At 34.5% G+C, this 25,179-nt stretch overlaps 1 protein-coding gene and 1 long non-coding RNA gene across 3 annotated transcripts in view; one reads left to right on the top strand and one right to left on the bottom strand.

The window, feature by feature from the left end:
• Window positions 1–440: 440 nt before the first annotated feature.
• On the bottom strand, window positions 441–12,800 carry UFM1 (ubiquitin fold modifier 1). Its single transcript, XM_032294523.1, has 6 exons — window positions 12,650–12,800; window positions 12,516–12,572; window positions 7,541–7,598; window positions 3,426–3,465; window positions 2,242–2,274; window positions 441–855 (listed from the first exon to the last, which is right to left on the bottom strand). Coding segments are annotated over exons 1-6 (258 nt in total). The 5' UTR covers window positions 12,652–12,800; the 3' UTR covers window positions 441–787.
• Window positions 12,154–25,179, top strand: part of LOC116562333 — a 311,253-nt gene continuing 298,227 nt past the window's right edge. For both annotated transcript variants that reach the window (XR_004273880.1, XR_004273881.1), the window contains exon 1: window positions 12,154–12,633. This is a non-coding gene — a long non-coding RNA (uncharacterized LOC116562333). The remainder of the gene's footprint in view (window positions 12,634–25,179) is intronic.

Here is a 25,179-nt window from a genome sequence, read left to right as displayed (position 1 = left end):
GTATTTTTAGTAGAGATGGGGTTTCACCACGTTGACCAGGATGGTCTTGATCTCTTGACCTAGTGATCCACCCACCTCGGCCTCCCAAAATGCTGGGATTATAGGAATGATCCACTGCACCCGGCCCCAATCCAAAATTCTTTTTATCTTTTTTTTGAGACGGAGTTTCGCTCTTGTTGCCCAGGCTGGAGTGCAATGGCACGATCTCAGCTCACCGCAACCTCCGCCTCCTGGGTTCAGGCAATTCTCCTGCCTCAGCCTCCTGAGTAGCTGGGATTACAGGCATGCGTCACCATGCCCAGCTGATTTTTTTGTATTTTTAGTAGAGACGGGGTTTCACTATGTTGACCAGGATGGTCTCGACCTCTTGACCTCGTGATCCACCCGCCTCAGCCTCCCAAAGTGCTGGTCTTTTTATCTTTTTAACTCAAATGAATATATAAGATTCGGTAAATTTTAATGTTCCAAATTGTTCTCTAAAAAATTATCAGAAGCTTCCAGTTAACACAGTTAGCTATTTCATTTACCCCCAACAAACTACCTGTTTGTGTTGTGAGGTAGCAATCAAAGACTGTATGATCTTCTGTGACGGTAGTACCCTTAATTCATACGCATTCCCTCTTCACATGAAGAGTATGGACAACAAAAAGGGACAGATGAGTCATCTTTCAATACTCATTGACTCTTGTGTTTTCATAGTATGTTAAATGTCTGATTTCAATTTTACAACAACAAAAAATACCAATATTTATTCTGAAAGGCAATTGTATGTTCCAAATAGCAGATATTAACAACTTCCAACACGATCTCTAGGAATAATCCGCAGTTCTGAACCATGTTTTAGAAAAACATTTCCTATACGAACAGACAAAACATAAAGTTAGGTTTCTAAAAATCAAGCTAGCTTAATATTCTGACAATTCTTACATATAATAAATGATTTAGTAAACAGTAAAACAGGGACAAAAGCTCAAGCATCATTAAACCCCAATTCCACGCTTTTTAAATCTTGTTCCTATTCTCATCTTAACAATCCAACAAATGCTTAAAATTTAAAATAACACCAGCCATAAAAAGGCTGACAAATACTTTCAGCAAGTAACGATGTGAATAAATTTCATCATGAATATTTTCTTCAATACATAATAATATATCTAAGGACAGAAAAAATGTAAATTACTACAAGTGACAAAAATTTAGATACCCTGACATATTTGGGGTCAGTTGCCTGCTGAGATTTTCTTCATATCCAATGATATGCTCATTCAGTTTTTAAAGGTAATATAACAAGCAATCATCTGTTTGAGTTAGCAGTAATTAAAACCACTGTAAACTGCTGAAAGTTTCTCAAATAAGAAAAAAAGAAACCTCTGTCTAATAAGTTCACTGGCATACATAAAATAAAGTGCCTCACGATTTTCAATAAACCTTTTAATTTAATAGAAGTCTACATTAAAAACTACTGAAGTAACAAAAATTTGCGATTTCAAAATCACTCTACACTTTCTCTATAGCTGAAGTTCAACCACAAGGCCTATGAAAACAACATAATTTTGTTACAATAAAAAATTAGAATAAAATTTAAAAATAACTACTGCTCTAGAATAAGGTTACATTGAAGCATGTCTAATTTTAAAACTTTAGATTATTAGCCCAAGAGATTACATTTAAAAAATATAAAACTATGTTTTAAAAAGTTTTAGACTACTTTTGAAAAAGTATGAGACTACTTTCACCCTGCCACCTGGTTAGGACACCAATATATCACCTGTATAAACTTAATGGTTTGAAGATCTGAGTCTAGACTCAGCCTCTGGAAATGTAAATGACTATATTAAAAAAAGAATAGCACTTAATGAATGCTTTCTATAAATAATCCAAGTTATTAAGCAGTTTACATTCACTGTCTCACAACTACCTTAAGAGGTAGGTCAAAAATCCTTATTCCAATGAGAAAGCAATCTTATCTACAGACATTTTGTTATATATAATAAATCCCCTTAATGCTTAAGCCACTATTAGGTTTTCTGTTACTTGTAGCCAAAAACATCTATAATCGATATACATAATGAAACAACCTATTACTTAAACACACAGGTAAAGACTGGTATATAATCCCTACCAAATAGCTCCGTTATATTAAAATACTGTCAAGTATAATTAGAATAACTTAAACATTCAGTGTCAATTGACATGTATAACCCCACCCACTCCTCCATGAGTTTTCAAATAGATACTCACCAGCAGTCTGTGCAGGATTTATTCCTATTCCATCTAGAAAATAAGTTGTAAAATCACATACATTATTTCTAAAGCTAAAATGGTTTAACAGTAGCAAGAAGAGATTTGCCAAAATAGTGCTGCTGTGTATACAGGCACAAGCCAGACAACTTAAATCCAAGAACACGAGTGACAATCTTTCAGGTAAATTATCTGTTGAAACCTACTATTCTGCATTCATACGCATTGACGGGTTAGACAAAAACGTCTGTCAATGCAATGATCTTGGTAAGTTCTATGGAATATAGGTTATTCATTCTATTTTGCCACATAGAATTAAAAATAATGTTTGTCATTTCTTCCAAAAAACTAAAAGCACTTAGGTATGCCATGAATCATCTTTGTATTGCTCTGGGTCTATCTTAAGGCTGGGAGAGCTCACAGAGGCATTTAGTTCAATGGACGTTACTAAGTTATGAACCTAAAACTTTCCAGAAAGTAAGCCAGCTTTTTCCTAAACAGAGAAAAATGTCAATGTGGCAGAATATTTTAGAGTGAGAAATTCTGTCTTATCTAAGTTACATCATGCACAGTAAGCCCATCTCCTGCTAGTCTATCCAAACTGCACGTGAGCAACTCATTAGCACGCATCAATACCACATTGTATACCTAAAACACAGTTAAACTCTCCCTGCAATCTTTATTCCTCATTTTATTTCACTAATGATTAAGACTAATTCCATCATTGATTATCAGTGTTGCAAGATATTAAGATTTTTAATTATATACCTAAAAGTGAATAAAATTCTCATTATTGTAAGCCTATAAGAAACCATTTTTTATCAGGAAAGGTATTAACAAAGGTATATCCCTGCTTAACTTTCTATATTCTAAAGCATTTACTAAACAACTTAATTAAAAAAAACTTGCTAAATTTAAAAGAAAAAGTCATTTTCAGTTATAATCTGGCATGAACTGGTAAGGACAAAAGATATTATAAAGTGCTATACTATACCACAAGCACAAGGAAATGAAAGGAGTTAATTATGAACAATAACCCTGACTTAGTGTTTACCAATAAGTATAACATTTATGTTGATATACATATATTTGGGGCTTTTTGTATTTAATTTTTATTAACTTGGTTCCTTTTAAACCATTTTGATAAATTTCAGGTAACACATAATTTTAAAATGAATTCTTACCATTGGTAATAATTGCACTTGTTGCAGCAGGAACTTTAAACTAAATGGAAGGAAAAAAAAATATATATATAGGTATACATATATAAAACTACAACAGATAATTAGCAAGAATGGGATACAAATACCATTTTTATAATTCTAAAATATGATTAATCTTTTAGAATAAGTGAAACCATTGAGGAAAGTACAGTTGACCCTTGAATGACATGTGCAGATTTTCTTCTGCTTCTGCTACTCCTGAGAAAGCAAGATCAACCCTTCCTCTCCCTTCTCCTCAGTCTATTCAACATGAGACAAGGATTAAGAAGACCTTTTGGATTGTCCACCTCCACTTAATGAATAGTAAATATACATTCTCTTATGATTTTCTTAATATTTCTTTTCTGTAGCTTACTTTATTCTAAGAATACGGTATATAATACACATAACAAAATATATATTAATTGCCTGTTTATCAGTAAGGCCTCCAGTCAACAGTAGGCTAAAGTTTTTGAGAAATCAAAAAGTTGTATGCAGATTTTCAACTGCACAGGGGGTTAGAACCCCTAACCCCCACGTTATTCAAGGGTCAACTGGACTATATAATTTCCTTTATCTGTAAAAAAGAAATAAAGAAACCCTGTACTATAATCAATGCTTTCTATGGTATTTCGTACACCATTAAGTGTAAAAGTTTACCTTATTTTATGTATTACAAAAATGAAAAATCACTGTCTATTTATGCCCAGATCAATGTTTATGCTCTTTAGGACTTACCCATCAGTTTTGTCATTTATAATTCTCTTGAATAGCAAAAAAGTATATGCAAAATAGACGGATGAGATTATTCCTAAAATTTCTCCATAGAAATTGCAAGATCTGAACAGATGCTCTGTTTAATGGGTGATGCCTACAGAAGATTTTCAGGTAACAACCAAAGCTTGTATTCCTTACATTCTCCTTAAATGATCTGTTGATTTAAAGCTCACGGGATTGCAACAGTCCAATTATGTCATTAGGAAATAATAATTAACTGTAGATGATGTTACCTAGACAATTATGTGAATGCCATTTGGCCAACAGTGATAGCAAGCTTCCCCTGATCTATTTCAGAGATGTTTAAAACGACATGCTTTTTAAATCAATGAAATGTGGTATGGAATTTATTGGCAGTTAAAAGGTAGAGTCCATCTCTTAAAGAGACCAGCAATTGTCAAAGTGTGTTTATGTCTTCATAGTTTATTCACTGGTCCAACAAATACTTATTAAGTATGTTTGTGTTATGGATTAACTTTATAGACATTATAGTTGAGTTTTGTGATCAAGTAAGTTTGGAAAACACATTAAACTAGTGGTCTTCTCAAGAGCCTTTCATATATTGCTAACAGAAATGAAGTGTTTCTCATACTTTCTGACCAGTAATCCCTGTTCTTCATGACTTTTTTTTTTTTTGGTGGTACTATTTTGTGTATGGTTCTACTTGCCTGGGAAACTCTACTTTAGGCATTTATAATCATCACATATACACAGTTGGGAAAAACTAAAAGCTTATTTTAAATTATAAATTGAATAATCAACTTTTAAAATAAGGCCTTAAAAATGCCTGAGAACAATTATTTGTTATAGTATTCTGTACATATTAATAATAAACACATTTTAGCACTTTGGGAGGCTTGAGGCAGGCAGATCATGAGGTCAAGAGATCAGGATCATCATGGCCAACATATTGAAACCCCGTCTCTATTAAAAATACAAAAATCAGCTGGGCATGATGGCGCGCACCTGTAGTCCCAGTAACTCAGTAGCCTGAGGCAGGAGAATTGCTTGAACCTGGGAGGCAGAGATTACAGAGAGCTGAGATTGCACCACTGCACTCCAGCCTGGCAACAGAGTGAGACTCCGTCACCAAAATAATAATAATAATAATAATAAATATATTTTAATCTCAATGTGGTATACTCTTATAACTGTGTCCTTTTAAAGATTTAAAAATTTTTAAAGAATTTCAAATGTACTTGAGTAAACTTAAAAATGCATCAAAAATATTTTGCACAGGCCATAATCTCAAAAAGAATTTGATCAAACACTCAAAATAATTATAGTGCTCTCAGATTTCCAAAGCTAGAGTCCTACAAAGTTTTTAGTTACCCTAGTGATTGAGTCTTACTTTTACATCATATCCACTTTAAGATACGCTATGTATTTTCTTAGTCACACCCATGTAGTAGCAACCTATAACTTTTAAAACCAAAAGCAGTTGCTGACAGTTTTTCCCTTAGGCAGAATGTGGAAGAAATGGTTAAACTAAAATAGGAAGAACCATCACTAGTGATGTAAAATGTAGTATATACTCCTTTTTTGTCCTACAATACTGACAGGTTTTCTACTGAATGCAAAGTATCCTTTTATGCACTCCTGTTTTCATTTATTTTCCTCCTCAGATCCCCTGTAATTCTTATCATTTAGGCTGTAAAGGGCTCTTTGAAGATTTCAACAACTCATTACTTAACCCAATCATGTGCTGGGAAATTTTATTATTGCTTACTAAGACAATTTTAACAGAGATTTAAATCCAGACTCTTGCTTTCTTGAGTCAACTTTTGTTCTCAATGAATGATTCTACAATGTCATCTCGTGAAAGCCCCTCTCACAATGACCTGTAAGTCATATCCTTGCTAAATAAATATGTAACACCTATAATTTATAATAGTGATCCACTTACACCTAATGAATAGTAAATATACTTTCACTTAGGATTTTCTTTTCTGTAGCTTACTTTACTGTAAGCTTTACTTATAAGCTACATTAATCAATATATATGGTTGTGTGGTGTTTCTTAGTTTATTCACTACTGTATGTTAAGATTTTCTTCTACTTTTATTAGAAAACCAAGATCACAAAAATGCCTTTGCATTATAAAGGACACATAATAAAGTATCTACAAAATATAACAAATATTAATGAAAGCTTGTATAGATCTACTTCTTAGATCTGGAATTTGTAGATTCTGTTATGCTCCAGACTAGGAATATTTCTTGTAAGTAATCTGTGCAGCAAAAAATAATGACAATGCTATATTCAGATTTGTGTTCCATCACATTTTTCTTACTCCTTTGGCATAAAGAATATATCATCAATAACACAAAACAAATGCTACTAGTTGGCAGTTTAATTCCGAATGAATGACAAATGATGTCAGTAATTCCTGACAATACCAGGACATCTGAGCATTGACGAATTGGCGGACTTCCCATAAATTCCTTAAGTATAGGGCAGGATTCTGTATGAAGCTATTTCCTTATTAATGTAGTTATGAAAATTATTTTTCTGTGACTATAAACTTTTCTAAATATTCTGAACCAAAACATTTTGATTTGAGTTACAATGTACTGGTTTAGCACTTTTAGCTTCACCAAATTTCAGTAAATAATGTTTTTTCTCAAAATCATTTGATCTGAGAGAAGGACAGGCATTAACTACTTTCAATTTACTGAAAAAGAGGGATTTGCATCATGTCATACAACTTACTAATGACAACCCAAAACAGGAACCCTAAGTCTCTCAAGTCACATTTGGGTGCCATTTCTACCAGATCAAGCTACTTTTCCAAGTGTCATGTCTAAAAAGTTACATTATAGATGCTTCTAATAATTTTGAATAAAAAAAAATTCTTATAAAACAGAAAACTGAAGCATGTTTTAAAAACTAGACACTTCAAAACAACAAATTTTACTGACATTCCACATATTCATATAGAAAATTTGAAAACTGGTAAAGATTTTACAAAATTGTATTTCTGGAATCAAAACTAGTAAAATATAAGTACATAGAATATAAGGTGATATGATGTTGCATTTTAAACAACATTTACAAATCAGTACCTTTTTAATTTTCGTAAAAATTCTCCTTATAATTTTCAATGGTTTAATTAATAAGATATGACAATTTGTTTAACTCACGCTTCTTATATCTGAAAGTAGGTCTTAACTATCATCCTACTTACAACTTTTTGATCACATTAACCTAGCAATGAAGCACATGGAAATGATGAGTCAGCATGCAGGCAAATCTTAAAGATGTTTGAAACATATTGGCAAACTGCATTCCATAAAGCTTGTCCCAGCTTCTGTACTTACTTCTTCTGCTGCAAACTTTAAGACTGCTGTGAAAGGTGTACTTTCAGGAACACTGAGTCTGCAAGAAGAATTTTAAAACGGCTTCTTTTAAAAGTCAACATTTTCTTAAAAAGCCCTTTTGTTCCTTATTTCCGTGACTGTAGCCAATCTGGACAAAGCTGTCTTCTTTTCAGTTTCAAAGTTAGTGCTTTTGACTGCATACTACATTATTTAACTCAAAATAATAATAACTTTAAAAACTCCTACAGCAAATAGCCTTAGAGCTAGGATGATGACCGAGCTCTACTTGAGAATTAACCTCTACAGGTGTAGACATATATATTTTCTAACACTTTGATATACCTAAGTCTAGCATATGGACTATTGTTTGTTTCTAAAGATGGATTTCAAAGAGGGGAAGCTCTCCTTGGTCTTCAGTCCACTTTACCTCCCATCTAAATACCTAGGCACTTGATGCAGTAATATTACCATTTTCATTACAAGTAGAAGGCTACTTGGGAAGCATCACTGAATCATAAAGCTTTTGATGAACCTTCTGTGTACTCTTAATAATCATGTCCAAAATTCATAGACCAAATTGATAAAAATACATGAAGTTTATTATGGCAAAGCCAGTAATAAATTGATTTTTCCACCATCATTTAAAATGGGCTAAGTAAAATCAAATAACATTTGAAGAGGGATGTTTGACTTTGTTAACTGACTCATATAATGGCAGGTATTTTAAAGATCACCAATACATAGATTTTTTTTTTTTTTCTTAATGACTTAGTTCCAGGGTCAATCTGTATTAATTTTCCAATTAAAAAAAATCAAGAAACTTACTTTTTACCTTAAGAAAATACTTAAAGACACAGTAAGAGGTTTTTAATTTTTTAAAAAATAATGATTCCTAAGGTAAAATAAATTACAATCAGTAAAAACAGAAAACAATCTTTCAAAGCAGAGGAGACTGACAAGCTACCATTTCTCACTGAAACGTCTCTATTTGTCACCATAGTATATTGGATTATTCTTAAGTGTCTTAATACTAGCTACCATTATTCTTAAGTGTATGCCCAGGCTCCTCACTCAGTCTACAGATCTCTGAATGTAACAATCATTATATCAGGAATGGCATACGGCAGCAGTTTTCAGTAACAGAAATGTGAATAGATTTCTTGGCTGCCCTCATTCCACAATTCCAAAATACTATTAAAGCATGAAAATGGGTATCATTTTTACCCTTTCTTTACTAATGTTTTTTGGAGATGCAGAAAATAAAAACATCCTAAAGGATAGCCATTTGTTTAAAAACTAATGGACTGGCAATGTGACAGTTTACAAAGCAGACAATGTGACAGTTTACAAACTTTGTAAATTAATTTACAAAGTTCACAAAGTATTTCTGCAGTATATATGTAGTTTAGAATCTGAGATTCATTTTCCTAGAACTCTACATCAATCAGAGAACATCTAAACTCTTAGAAATCCATTCATTTTTAAACTGGAGACTTGGAAATACCCTTACAATATAACTAGATGTCATATTGATGCTCATTAAAATAAGTTTCTATCTGTATATTAAGTTGGTGAGTATCCACAGAAAAGCCAATGGAATAAATAACAAATGAAACCATCTTTTAATGCAAGTTCTAATTGGCAGAAAATTAGAGAAAATGAGAGTTACAGTGACTCCACAGATCTTCTCTAAAGTTCTATTTGCTATGCCAATCAATGACAGACTGGATAAAGAAAATGTGGCACATAGACACCAGGGAATACTATGCAGCCATAAAAAAGGGATGAGCTCATATTCTTTGCAGGGACATGAATGAAGCTTTAAACCATCATTCTCAGCAAATGAACACAAGAACAGAAAATCAAACACCGAATGTTCTCATTCATAAGCAGGAGTTGAACAATGAAAACACATGGACACAGGGAGGGGACATCACACCCTGGGGCTTGCCGTGGGTGGGGACCTAGGGGAGGGATAGCATTAGGAGAAATACCTAATGTACATGATGGGTTGATGGGTGCAGCAAACCACCATGGCACATGTATACGTATGTAACAAACTTGCACATTCTGCACAAGTATCCCAGAACTTAAAGTATTTTTTTTAAAAAAAAAAGTAGTTTCTAGGTGGGCCCAGTGATTCACACCTGTAATCCCAGAACTTTGAGAGGCTGAGACAGGAGGATCACTTGAGCCCATGAGTTCAAGACAGGCCTGGGCAACATAGGGAGACCCCATCACTATAAAAAAAAAAAAAAAAAAAAATATTAGCCAGGTCTAGTGGTGCACAACTGTGGTCCCAGCTATTCAGAAGTCTGAGGTGGGAAAATAAATAAATAAATATAGTTGTATTTACCAGTCATTTCATAAAATTGGTACTTAAATTATCATAGTTTTGAATAAATTTACATTAACGAGAATTTTTTAATTACTGGCATCATTTGTTCTTTTAATATCTCATATAAACAAAATAGTAACATAAATTGACAAGAAATTATCTTACAGACTAAGTCCACAGGTAGCTAAAGAAGGGTGAGATTAACTCTGTGGACAATTACAAAGATCTTCATAGAGGTGAGATTTTTATTATAAAATATGTTGTGGTCATGAGACTGCATTCTAAGCACAGAAAAGAACAAGTGTAAAGGAAAGATTAAAAGAGCTAGCTTGTCAACTTGAGAATGGGGAGGCTGAAGATTTATGTATATGATTGTGGTACTAAGGACTGGAAGAGAAGAAAATGTGCCAAATAAGACAGGAAAGATTTGAAATAGACTGAAAAAGCAAAAGCTGTGTTTTTAATTCATCCCATGTATAGAAGAATGTTTAACTTCAATAAAAATTCTGCAACCTAATGTCAATACCAATAGTGCTTCTGTTAACAAACAAAAATCAAAACCAAAAGTAAAAACTGGCTTTTCTAGAATTCTACTATTAGGTGCTGCTTAACTTGGGGGAAGTTTCTCTATCCAAGTATGTTTACCTGCTTGACAGGCAAAAAGTGCTATTAAAAAGCTAAAATATGTTTTCCCACAAATCTGAGTTGTTTCTGTTAGTGCCCAAGTAATAGTTACCATTTACGTTGAAAAGAAAATATAGCACAGATACCCTTGTACACATTTACATGTTATGTGTATTTTACACACACATTCTTATATACATATACAACTACACACACTCATTCATACATACTCAACAACAGTTGTACCTACTAAATTCATTCAGTCACCACATATTAACTGAATTAATGTTCCAGGCTCTTAATGATACTGTCCTGCTCCATCCTCTTTCCTTCTCACGATCTCTTTCTAGAGTATATTTGCATACTGATGAGAATAATTCAGTATAGAGGGAGAAACCAATAATGAGGAGAGAGGGGGCCACTGGACTCCATCTACTTTAATCTTGACTGAAATAGATGGGAACCAGAGCTCAAGTGTTTTTTCATAGGAGTGAAGTCTTTTTTTCCATTCTAACAGGATGGGAGACTGAAATTAATGGATTTATCGATGTAGTAATAGGTTTATATTGGTGGAAAGATGACAGAATTTCCCTCTAATGGCTTGAGAGCAAGGGAGAGGGAGGACGGGGAGAGTTTGAAATTTTTAAACAATTCTTTCTGAGAATAAGAAGGAAAATGAGCAAACCTGAAGAATGTAGTAAAGTGCTAGTCACTATTGTTATAGTCATGAATTTAATGTAAAACCCACCAGTCTGTTATTTTCTCCAGGGACATTCAGCCATGTACAGGGAACACAAATAGCTGGTTTACAGAGTTAGTGTTTCACTAACCAAAATATGCTGGGAGGAGGGACAGGGCCACCAGAGTTGAGGATGCTTGCATGAGAATGATTTAAAGATAAACTAATGGACTCTTAAGGAGCAAGGTAAGGAATAGGAGTGGGAATAGCTATAGATTAAAAATCACTGTGATTAACGGACTAAATGAAAGGCTGTAGAAGAGAAATTACAGTAAATCAGGTAGGAGAGACTGTAGTTATCCATAACAGTGCCTGTAAACGACATTTTAGAGACAGAGCAATTAGAGACGGAAAATTTAGAGACGGAACCTGGAATCTTAAGATTCTAGGCTGCAACCATGAACACCTGAGATAAAGTGTAAAGTGTAAAAAGGGTATTTTGGAGATGAAATAATCAAGGGAGCAATAGGCTGAGAGGTAGGGATCATGGGTTGGCGAATCACTGAAATTTATCACTTCGGCTACATAGGACACAGTACTAAGTGTATTATTTATGCAAAAAATCCTATTGTAATTATGTTCTTTTCCACATTTCATGCTACTTCCAACTGCAATAACCTCAAGAGTGTGTACTTAAAATCTATCATTCAACTGCGAAGGATAAGTAAAGGCCCCACATGGATAAACTATCCCCTACTTATGCATTTTCTCATTCTTACTAAATACTCTATTAAATCTCAACATAGGAAGGGTGTGATCTGAGTCTCATTCCTTTGTGATGCCCGATTATTGAGTCACTCATACACACAAAACTCACAAGCCGCAGAATAACAAACGTTCAAGTAATTTCAAAGTTTGACTATCAGGATGGAATGTTTTCCCTAACTTCCTCAAACAGCTGCTTAAAGCGGTGAAACGTTTTTCTAATCTCCAGGAGATTGGGTCTGTTTAAGAATCCCAGCAAATTACCAGAACCTGGCCCACCTGTCCTCCCGCTCCACCTGACCACCAAATGAATTCCGAGGGGAGGTCACTAATAAGAAACACACCCACACCCTCGTGCCGGGGCCAGGCTGCCAAGCTGACACTTAGCGAGCAAGTACGGACCTCTCCTCACAGGCTCCAGCGGGAGAGGCTCCTGGAAGGGCGCGAGCCAGGAAGGCAGAGAAAACGAAGAGATGAAGACTGCATGGGGTAGTTGTTGAAAAGGCTTGGATCACCCCCAGCCCCGTCTTGTTCGGCCCCAAAAGGCCCATCCCTGCTGAGCTACTCACACTTTGTACGGCAGCCGCGGATCCGACGTCAGCGTGATCTTAAAAGAAACCTTCGACCTGAGGAAAAGAGTGGAAGAGAGTCAGGGTTGGACAACAGGACCAGGGATGAAGGCGGTCGGTAAGCAAACACTTACATGGTGGTGTCGGGATGAATCTAGAACACAAGCCAACCCCGCGGGGTAGCACGACTTCCTCCACTGTGCCGGGGACTGCCCGGCGCCACTCACATCCACGTCTCCCTAGACAAACTGGGGACCTCCGAAATTGTTGCTAGCCAACGCACTGCCTGAATATCGGCCCCAAGAGTTCATGCTACATCGCGCTATTAAATCACAAATATCTTATGCTTTTGCGTATAAATAGCTAAGAAAAAAGCGTGGATTATGTGTATAAAATATATTTTTAACTTTGCTTATTTGCTACAATATTTTTAGTCAGGCAGAATAATCGTGGGCATAGACAGTAGGACCCCAGGTCCCAGCTGGTAGGTTGGGGCGGAAGTAAGGGTATAGGGTAGGCAGCTGAAGAGCGAGACGGACTTGGGGCGAGGCTGCGGGCGGGTTTGGGAGCGGAGATGGGGCGGGGCTTGGCCAGACGCGCTCCAAAGTTGCTAAGGCAACCTGAGCTCAGGAAAGCTTAATTGGTGTTCCAGAAGCAGGAATTGTAACACTGCTTTATCATTAGTTTTCTTCTGTCTTTCCAGCAAACCAATCCTGTTGTATCCCTTACATTTCTCATAGTTTCACCTTCACGCTTTACTTTCTGATACTGATTTATAACTAGTTAATTTCAATAAGTAAGAGTGCTATCAAGAGCGAATTCTCTGTGCCAAGACTCCCACTGGGGTTGGTGAGAAAAAAACGAGGTTTTTGCATTTCAGGAGCGTGGCGTGTAGTTGGGAAGACTCATCTATTAACAGATCTCAATAATTTGTTATGTGGCCTAATAGAATTAAACCAGTGCGCTAAGTTGCTAATCATTAACCACGTTTGTTCAGTTTAAACAACTTTGAACCCTTTCTATGTGCCAGGCACTAACCCAAACTCTGGGGAATCCAAGATGAGTAAGGCAGATAGGTGTCAGCTCTCTAGGATCTAACAGTCAGAAGTTCCTGTATAGTGATGACGGAAGAAAATTGTCCTCTAAACTTTATTACAAATCTAAACCTCTGTGTTTGAAGAATATGCATCTCTCTCGCAATGACTGAAATGCCCTTTTAAAATATTGGCATAAATAGACAAAGGAGGAAGCAGGTAGGCATTAAAATAATGGGGCAATCTAGTTGATCTTTAGAATATATGTCAGATAAGTCTTAAGGAGAGAAATTTAAGAGAGGAACCAGGAAGGAACTGTAGTGGGGATAATGGAGACCAAATTCATCTTTGCTATAGTTTTGGGGCCAACTGATCTTCTATGGTGACATTTCCCAATGGAGAGAGTTCTGGTTCTGACTGTAGGAAAGTAAGACTCCAACATTCTCATGACAGTCATCCTCACTTTTTAAAATGCTGGTCTTATCATATATGTAGATGAAGACAAATATTGATTGACTGATTTAGGGATCAATAGTTACAGCCTTAATAGCTGAAACTATTCAATTAGTGGATGTGACTAAAACTTGTGAATATGGTAATAAGGATAAAACTGTGATTGTGTCTACCCCTTGTCAGCTAGCCAAATAATAATCATAGAGATTAGTGTACATATTTACAGTCTATATATGTAAGACTTCATATATATTTTGAAACAAAATTTGCATCCTGCTATTTATAGTTTGGTGTCTGCTTATGTATCAAAACATGGCAAAATCCTAAAAAGAAAAATGTATTTTGATCAGAGAGCTTTTATTGTATGTATAAAAAGTGGTGAAAACAGAATTCAGCCCCAGGCAGTGTGACTTTGGTACTCAGATTCTGTTGCTTCAGAAAATACATTTGTATAATATATCAAAATGACATCTCTTGAGATATTAAAAAGTAGCTGTTTCTAAATGTTTAGAATTATTTTTCACCTCAATTCCCCAACTCTGCTTCTCATATGTTTGTCTCCTCAGAGTCACAGCATGATTTGTAGAGCCCCCTGCGTTATATTTTGCTTAGGATAAGAAAGAAATTATAAATGGATTTATTTATACTCAATATTTTGGTTTTTTTAAAACATTGTGAAGGGATTTGCAATTGGAAAATTTTATAGCAAAACAAGGACCTTCTCATTTACTGAAAAGTTAAAATGTTAAAGTACATTTAATGACTGTAATCAGAAGCAAACTCCGAAGCAAATTTTTGGACATCATTGGCAAATGTAACATTTTAAGACGACAAATATCCTAAATGGCCTAATGTATTTTGGAAAAGATCCAATTAGTATCACGTAGAGGCAGAAATGATTGTAGAGGTGCACAGTGTGACCATATTAGAACTCATTAAATGTCAATGAAGCGTACCAATATTCTATTTGCAAATGCATATAAATTTTCCATTATTAGAAGAAAGCCAGAAGGAAATTAAATTTACATAAGGGCTAAAAAGATTTGCTTCCATAGTCATAGAAATTTTTCTGATTAGTTATTTCTATAGCCAACTTTATTTTTTGTATTCCTCTGGATGCCAAAAAAAAAAAGTCTTTCATTTTCATACTAATTTGATTGTATTTATGATTATGACTGAAACCATCTGATAGTCAAATTATATAATCTTGAAACAACTGTACCTGAATAAGCCTTAAGATATTCTATTCCAAATACTTCATATTACAGGGAACAAATTGTAGACTAATCAACTAGTAATAAACAGATATTTTAATAGTAAATTTTTTCATTTTTTATTGCCTTTTCTCCCCTTAAAATTCACTAAAAGGCATGATATAATTGAAGCAATGATAATAATAATGACTCAAAATTTGTTAAGATTTATTTTGTGCTAGTATTAACTGCTTTGTACAAATCAAATGATAAAATATAGACTTTAAACTTTGATGCCTTGGCTATAAGTTATAGTGACAATAAGCCTTATGCAAAGAGAAGAGAGTTGATTTGGTTGCAGAACTACTTGGAATATGTAAATCCTGTGTTATTTTCAAGGTAAGGACTAGAAGGTTAGAGAATGTTTACATTCCTATGAGTCAAAAAGAACAATGAAATAAGTTGAGATTGAAGCCTAACAAGTCCAGGCAAGCCCTGACAGAGGACTGTAGCTCTAAATGTGCTACATTTGATTGTTATGGTTACATATTTTCCTCAAATATTTCCAAAATTCAATGAAAAAAAGAAATGAACTTTCTACGAAGCTCATTGACTATAATGCTTCTAAGTTTGAGGCTTAATCACAAAACTTGGAATATTTTAACCACAGAATTCGTAAAATACATTTATTTCAAAATGGCATTCTGAACTGTAAAAAAAAACAGGAACTTAACAGTCTTGTATAATTAAATTTTCTCTCCAAACATTGTGTGAATTCTTCGTTTAATGGAAACATTACTTTTAGAAAAACTAAAGTAGCCTTTGACAAATCCATTGCAAACACGAATTTTTTCCCCACATTTACATATTTTTATCTTTCTACCAGCCAAATGAGGCAAATATTAATATTCTATCTTTACTTTTCTCTATTAACTCAAGGTTTTCTTAGTCCAGTTGAGATTTTTAGATCCATTCATAGTTTCTCCCCACATAACTCTTCTTGCAGTTGTATGTAGAACACAGGCTTCAGAGGGCTGTGACAGCTGGTCCTTTGTCATCACCTGTCCATATTCTCAGTAATATTGTATCCACTTAAGACATCTGAGACACATGTCATCTCACTTTTGTCTGGTGATATCAGTCCTTTTTGTGGGCTGGCAAGACGACTTTAGGACTTTTGGTTGTCTCTAAGGGATGTAAGAAAAGTGCCCTCTTGTATCATTCTGTGGCTACAGGGAACCAGCAGGGCTCAGACATCTTTGACTAATCATAATGTGCTTTTCTCCCAAAATGGAAGGAAACTTGTTGCCTTCCTGGGCTCCAGTGGGAGCAAGAACTAGACCGGGCGTGGTGGTTCACGCCTGTAATCCAAGCACTTTGGAGGCCAAGACGGGCGGATCACCTGAGGTCGGGAGTTCAGGACCAGCCTGACCAACATGGTGAAACCCCATCTTTATTTAAAAAAAAAAAAAAAAAAAAAAAGAACTAGACATATTTTCTCTGATTCTGAAATTCTCTAGAGGTTGTTTCCCCTAGGGATGATCTTTCAGGGGCCATCTTTCAGGGAGACCTTAGAATGTCTATCGTTTTCTTCTCTTCCTTTCTCCAGCCCAGAGTATTTTTTTTAAATAGACTTTATTTTTTTAGAGCAGTTTTGGGTTCACAGCAAAACTGAGCAGATTAAGATACTCCCTCCCCCTATGTATTCATAGTCTCTGACATTTTCAACATCCCCCAGCAGAGTGGTACATTTATTACAGTTGATGAACCCACATTGACACATCATTATCACCCATTGGCCATAGTTCACATTAGGGTTAACTCTTGGTGTTGTATATTCTATGGGTTTAGACAAATGTACATTGATACGTATCTACCATTACAGTATCATACAGAGTAATTCACTGCCCTAAAAATTCTCTGTACTGCTCCTGTTCACTCTCCCTCCTGCTTAGCCCCTGACAACTCTGATCTTTTTACTGTCTCTAGTTTTGCCTTTTCCAGAATGTTGTAGAATCATAAACTATGTAGTCTTTTCAGATTGGTGTCTTTAAGCACCTGCGTGTTTTTTCATGGCTTGATGGCTTATTTATGTTCAGTTCTGAATAATAGTCAACTGTCTAAATGAACCACAGTGTATTGACCCATTTACCGACTAAGGGATATCTTTGCTACTTCCAAGTTTAGGCAATTATGAACAAAGCTACCAGAGGGAAGTTAGCCTATCTTTATTGGTAAGATGGGTTCAGGGATGTTCACATACTCTATAAGGTATAATTTAAAGCTATATGCAGTCAGGTTTTTTCCATTAGCTTTTGCTATATTCTTCATTGACATGGGAAGAATAAAACATCCCTAAAGGTGATTTGTAAATGAGCTTTGGCAAAGATAGTTCTCATTTCAGAACTGTCCTGTAATTAATCCCCTGAAGAATGGCAACTTGATGAGCATTGAGAACATGTGCTACTTTGGGGATGAGGATGGGAGTGGAAGTTCTCATTTTTGTCTAAAGTTCTTAGTCTTAATTTATTGATTTATTTTCCCATCTACCTATGCAAGAGTTATTTAATAAGGAAAACATTTTGTAGCAGACATTAAATTGTCTGCTACAAAAGTAAATGACATGTAAATCCACATAGTGAGTCTATGAAAGCTTTTCTTTAAAGTTCTATTCTTAATAAAGTCAAATAATGATTAAAGATGTTTAAGATATAGAACTACACTGACATAAGAAAATAAAAATGGCAGTTAAAATAATTTAAAAAAACAAAAACAAAAAATAGAATGCAAATGTGGATAGAGAAACATGTTATTTTAAAAATAAAATAAATTATGCTTAGAAAAATAAGATGAAAAATGGTGACATAATTGATAAAAATATAGAGTTAAAAAATAGAGGAGTGGAAAATATACTTCAGACCGAAGCATGTTGCTTCCAGACAATGATATAAAATGCTTATTGACTAAAAGAAAAATCATTTCTACACTTATTGAAAAATTTTCACTTAATTTTTTTGCAAACTTTGTAGTCACATCAGGGTAAAACATGTAATTTAAAGAATAAAATTATCATCTTAGCTTCTTATTTTACTGTTCTATAATCAATTTTGTGAATTATTATACAATATTTGTATCTAAATAATATTTTACTCTTTTTTTAAGTTTCCCTGGTGGAATTATGCAATGCTCATTTTCCCTATAATTTTTTTTATTCTTATTTTCGGAGGAGGCACCTAGATCCCTACAATGTTTAATTTTTTATGTTTTGCCCTAAGAATTAACAAGGTCATCAGTTGTCATTGTTCTTTGAGGCATTTAGAAAGTATTAAGGCCAATGTGACAATGAATTATTTAAAAATTGCATCATAACTTTCCATATTATGAATTGAGATATATTCTAGATTACTATGCAAATATTAATATTATCTTCAACTTGATACTGCTGTTCTTAGATATACAAAACAGTTTTTATATTTCTTCATCATGACTAACCACAGTAAGAATCAGCCGTGGTAATGTATGTTATGTTTAGATAGCATTTTGTTCCCTTTGAAGTGCTATTACTTTCACTAACATTTTTTTTTTTTTTGGCTGCAATAACACATCCAAAGCTTTAAGGATGGATACTGTTACTTCTTTTAAAAATCAGAAAATGAACAAAAAGGGATTATGTTTTGTTTTGTAGGCCTGAGGTTATACATATAGTTTGAGAGAATAGTAAAGCAGCACAGTTGCTGATGATTCTTTACAAAACTTACCTAATGTGATTGCATATGAGCTCATTTCTACTAGTATTTTGTACAATACAAATAGTTGAATTTATAAACTCACTCAGTGAGCTTCTCAAGGAGTTCTTACTCAATTTTGATTTTGCAGCTCTCAGAACAAGTATCTGGCATATAGCAGGTACTAAAATAGAATTTATTTAATGAATTAATGTTAGCTTAAAAATATTGCAGACTGATAATGCTTTCCAATTGCAGTAATGTTTTTACATTTTATTAACTGCAGCCATAAATGCTCTTAATACAGTAGATTATATTTTTCGATTTACATTGTTCTTGTTTTAAGGCTTATCTATTCAAAGGATGATACAATTCTCTCAATTCGCTGCTACTGGTGAAAGCAGAGGTTTGAAAAGGCTAATTAAAGATTCTTATCAAATATGGGTAAAGAAGCCAATCAAATAAAAATATGTGAATATCTTCACATGTTCCTTCACCATTACTTTATGTGACATGTGACGTTCTGAATCAAAGACCCTGAATTAGAAATCTCATTACTGACTCTTTCAGATTGTATATGTCTTGGGGATGAAGGATTGCTCATTGACTTCAACCTTCCTTGTAGCTTCCATGGTGGTGGTGGCTTGCAACGCAGAAGTTGTGAGCTGATGGCCCATGGTCTGGGAGTTTTTGGGTTGCGCTGTGTAGTGCAGCTAAGTGGATGTTATGTTTGGTAGAGATACAAATGGTTCAGCAGCTGTTGTCCTAGTCATACTTTTTTGTTTTCTGGGGGACCCACAGAAATTTCAGTTTATGTTCTTTGGTGTAATGATGTGATTTTTGGGGTAGCATTTTTGTTGCAATTCCGTTAGCCAAAAGAACCACATGAATACGTATATTGTTTGGTAGCCTTTAAAGCTGTAATTCAGAAAGTAGAGATTTTGAAGTTCTAAGTACTTATGTAATAACCTTACCCGTGGCTTGAAAGGTTTGGCTGCAAATAACTATTTTTAGATACTAAAATAATCTATATTATTCTAAAATTATTAATTGCTACAGAATTAAATGTTTCCAGTAATAATTTGGAAATATTACAAAGGGAATCAACTGCCTGCTGTGACCACATCCCCTGCAAGTCTGACCACCTTTTTAATAGCTCTGTTTGCCTCAGTTTGGCTAATTCTAGCAAAAATCTCTAGTAATTCTTTTAAATTCTTCCTCTTTTTTCTGCGTTCACAACCATTTGTGTCTTGCTTTCTGAAATGCTGAAATAGATTCTATCCTACACAAGGTTTTAATCTTTTTTTCTTAGTTGTTTAAAGGTGAACTTATGGTGAGAAATGAACAGGTCTCAAACTTGGAATTGATAAGAATTTCTTCCCAAAGCTATCAGAGTATTAACAGAAAGGTGGAACTTTTTTTCCTCTTATTCCTTAAACAATAAGTAGAAATATAATCTACTTCATTTATAGGATAATAAAATGTTGGTTCTTATATGTACTACTTATTTTGCAGTTACTAAAAAAAATTACTAATGAAGTTTCACTTTTACTGCCATTAAAAACTTTCATTATCTCCTGAGAGATTTAGTATATCCTGGCCTTTTATTTAACAATTGTTTTATTTATTATCTTTGGACCTTTTAAGTTTGGTGTTTATAAACACCAAATTTCTATGAATATTACAAGAAATATTTGCCTTTCTAAGAAATATTTGCATAATTTAATTTTTTTCCTGCTCATTTCCAGATGTCTTCAACTGGAATGCTCATGAGTATAATCATGTTAGCTTTTCATTTTACTTTTCTCTGGTGTTAATACTAAGTCAAAGACTTAACTTATATCTAATATATCTATAATAGCACAAAATTCAAACTGTCATAGTATATTAAAAACTTTCTTATGGGAAGCATAGTAAAGCGTGTTTTCTTTATAACCTAAGTAATGTTGGCAAAAAAAGTATTAGCTTATTAGCTTAGATGCTAATTATTATAATGATATAAGCTACTACTGTTTTCTATCTTCCTGGAATATTTCTTAATAACCAAGTTATGTCTCAAGAGCTGATAAATAGACCTTTTTATTTCTATTTGTCTTTGTTATATTATTTTCTGTACTCTATGATGTTTTGGTAGAGTTCCCCCTACTCTAGCCCAAAGCACACCAGAGCTACTCAAAGTAGCCAGCCCTGAACAGTCTCCCCTGCCCTGCCTTGCCTTTCTGTAGAAATTCCAATACAGGCTCTTGCCTAAGTTTTCCCCAGGCTAGCTTCTGTCTCTGCTTCTGCCTCCTGTCTCTAACCTGGTATTTTCCATGTGCCCAGCATACCTGCTTGTCTTGGGAAATGTAATTAATAAAAGTCTTTTTTCAATGACATTAGCTCCTCTGTGTCACCACTGCTACCACTACACATTAAAATCCTTAGGGTGCAATAATTGGGACACTATTTGCTAAATAAGTAAACTTACATTGTTTTTAGTAAAGGAATAACATAAGTGATGACATGGTAAGATTTTTCAAAATGAATTTCTGGATTAAGATTGTATAATGCTAACAGTTTCTAATGTGGCCTCCTTAAAATACTCATGAAGGCAATAAAAACATGAACCGTGACTACATAGCGGTTCCACTGGACATGAGTTTAGCAATCAATGCTCTACTTTTCTTAAGACAGTTTCTTTGATGACAGAGCTGGTGGGACTGCAGTGATAAACACAATCTACGACACCTGCATGCGGTATACATCTAAGCCAAGATACATAAAAAGAACCAGTAGGATGGGTGCTTAGCTTACTCTGCTCACTCTCTTAGTTGGTTAACAAATTAAGTTGGTCCAGTGCCTTAGTTGGTGAAGATTTGTGCCAACTGGAGAAATGGGCATCTGCCCACTCTGCTGCAAAGGTACTATGCTTTCTAAGATGGGATTTTCTTTCTGATAACACAGAACCCACACATTTCCTCTCCCATCCCTAGCCTTAGGCTGGTCTCTCTTATATCTCTCTCCTTTCTTATTTCAAAAGGTGTTGGCCCCTTTTGCTTACCTCTCTAATATTGTTAGCCTGATCCTAGAATGGATTTAGACTTTTACAAAGCATATAGATTCATTGTTTCTAGGCAGATTCTGTTTTCAGTCCTGTAGTATAAAACACTCCTAGGGCAAAAGAGCAGAGTTTCTTGTTTAACTTCTTAGGAAGGAGGGAAATTACAGGGGAAGAAAAGAAAAAAAGAACTTAAAAACAACCAATAACCTATGCTGCCCAAACATAGAAGCATAATTAAAACTTATGAGTACTGGGACACATTTCCCACTTTAGAAAATCTAACTGCCCAAGTCACCAGAGTCATCAAATATCTTCTGATAGAAAATCATTGTGGGAAGACTGAATCAAGATCTTGGATTGTGGCTGGGCGTGGTGGCTCATGCCTGTAATCCCAGCACTTTGAGAGGCTGGGGCAGATGGATCACTTGAGGTCAGGAGTTTGGGACAAGCCTGGCCGACATGGTGAAACCCTGCCTCTACTAAAAAAATACAAAAATTAGCCAGGCATGGTGGCATGGACCTGTAATCCCACTACTTGGGAGGCTAAGGCAGGAGATTTGCTTGAATCCTTCTGGCAGAGGTTGCACTGAGCTGAGATCGCACCACTACACTCCAGCCTGGCCAACAGAGCAAGATTCTGTCTCAAAGAAAAAAAAAAAGATCTTGGATTTTATATATGTATATTTATACCTATTTATATATACAAATTGTGTAAATATACATATATAAAATATATTTACACACATGCATACACACATAATTTACATATATATTTTGCGATGTTTGGATATTATATAATACAAATATATACATACATGCATACACACATATATATTACATATATATTTTGCAATGTTTGCATATTATTATATAATTTTTTAAAAATACGTTTGCATGTTTAAACATACAGACACATAAACACCATCCTGGAAAGCAAATAGTGCTGTCCTCAGAGTACAGTTAAAATCTCTTAAAAGTCTCTGAATGTGAGAAAGGATCAAAGCCTTAACAGAATCCATGGTTCAAAATGTGCCCATTGAAATACTGTTGTGAAAGGAGATACTTTAAAAGTATTCCAAGGCTGGGGCATACAATAAGTGTAAGTGGAGTGGAGTCCTGGGGACAGTGATAGAGTCAGTGATGGGGGAACTACAAAAGGAGCATCAGGTAATAATACCTCCCTCCTCCTAAGGAGAATTGAGTATGGGCTGTTAGGATAAACTAAAGGTCATTAACTTAAAGACCAGGAATACCAAGCAATAATGAAGACCCCATGCTCAGAAGACCTGTTCTAGGTGCAGCTCATCTGTTACATCCCATCCCAACCTGCGAATCATTGGAGAAAAGCAAAGTAAATAGATAAAGCATACAGAAACAACCCCCCCCCAAAAAAAAATCCTAGTACATACAACCAAGAATCACCAAAGACCTAGAAGAGAGACATCAAACTCAACAATCAAAGAAATGAAACTTGAATTTAAAAAATTTACATTACTCACATGGTCCAGAATTCTCTTCTAGACCACAGAACCCCTGAATTAGGTAAAACCAAATCTGGTCTGGAAAAATGATTCTTAATTCAGGCCAATCAAGATTATAAGGAAGCAAGCAAGCTATTATGAGTGAAAGTCAATAGTACTAAGCAAACTTAGCTACCAAAGAATTTAAAAAGTTAGACTAAACAAACAAAAATCATTCTAACTCTAAATAAAATAGTAATGCATTATGAAAAATAATAAATTCTGAAAATAAAAAGCAGAGCAATTAAAGTAAAACTTCAAAGGACAAAAAGAAATACCTTAATAAAATGCATTGAAAAGATAATTAGTAAGCTAGAACTTTTATTTCTGAGCGTAATGCATAGCAGGAGCCAGATCTACTCCCCTGAATTGAACAACTATAAAACTGGAAAAAATACATGAAGCAACGACTTTCAGATATTGAGACATAGGAAAAACTGAGAGAAGAAAAAACGGGTGAGTTCTATAATTGCTGCAGCTTATGGCTTATAGGCCATAGCACGTGGAGAGGAACCTGAGTATAGCCCAGTAGTCTCAATGAGCTCAGAAGACAGAGCCTCTAAGATCTGCATAAGGTCTTTCTGTGCGTGCTGCCCTGCACATGCATGAAAGGAAATTCCTCAATGCTGGAAGGTGGGAACTAGGCAGCAGTAAGTCTAAGCAATAGCCAGCACTCACAGAGAGGTGGAAATAATGTGTGTTCCCAGCCACCTAGTGGAAAAACCTCTGAATACACAGGCCATCAGGTAGAATCTTCTGAAAGATTAGGTCTCAATAGTTTTTAAATTAACTATAGACTAACTAGTGTGCTTTACCTACATCATCAAGTTTCTTTTTTTCTTTTTTTAAATCTTTTAGAATTTTGTTTTATGTTTAGCTGTGGTTTTGTTGTAACACATCGTCTTAAGAGCAAAGCTCAAAAGGAACAAACTGATGCCAAGTTACTTAACGTGAAATGCCATGACAGCATCCAACAGCATCTCAAGGCCTAAATCACTGAAGATGTTCAGCATCCAGTAAAAACTTATTAGGCATTCAAAGAAATAGGTGAAAAATTAATAAAAACAGAACAAAATGACAGAGACAATAAAAATGGCAGATGATGATCTTAAAAAGCTACTGAAATTATCTTCATAAGTACAAGATAGGAGAAAACATGAACATGATGAGAAGGGAAATGGAATATATAGGACTCAAATGAAATGTCTAGATGCAAACAATACCTAAAATAAAAAATCTTATTGATTATGATTAATCAATTATACATTGTAGACTATTTAGCAGTAAAACTGTCCAGAATGAAGCCCCCCCAGAAGAACAGAACATCAATGATCTATGGAAAAATATATATATATATATATACACACACACACACACACACACACACACACATGCATACATATATATAATAAATAGGGGAATATCAGAAACATATGTGAAGAAATAATGTCTGAAAAATTTCCTAATTTGATAAAAATTAGAAGTCCAGAAATCCAAGAAGTTCAACCAACCCTCATAAAAGAAATAATTTTTTTAAAAAAAGAGCTTCGAAGTACTTAAAAATTAAATTGTTCAAAACTACTCATAAGGAAGAAAAATCTTAAAGGTAGTCAGACTAAAAAACTAGCAGATAGTATGTACAAAATAACAAGAATGAAACAGAATTCTTGTTGGAAAGTTTGCTAGTCAAAAAAATAAT

The sequence above is a fragment of the Sapajus apella genome, unplaced genomic scaffold, assembly GCF_009761245.1.
Source record: "Sapajus apella isolate SASKATOON/1434 unplaced genomic scaffold, GSC_monkey_1.0 scaffold32, whole genome shotgun sequence".
NCBI lineage: Eukaryota > Metazoa > Chordata > Mammalia > Primates > Cebidae > Sapajus > Sapajus apella.
The sequence above is the reverse complement of the archived record's forward strand: the minus strand, read 5'-3'. Positions and strand labels throughout refer to the sequence as shown.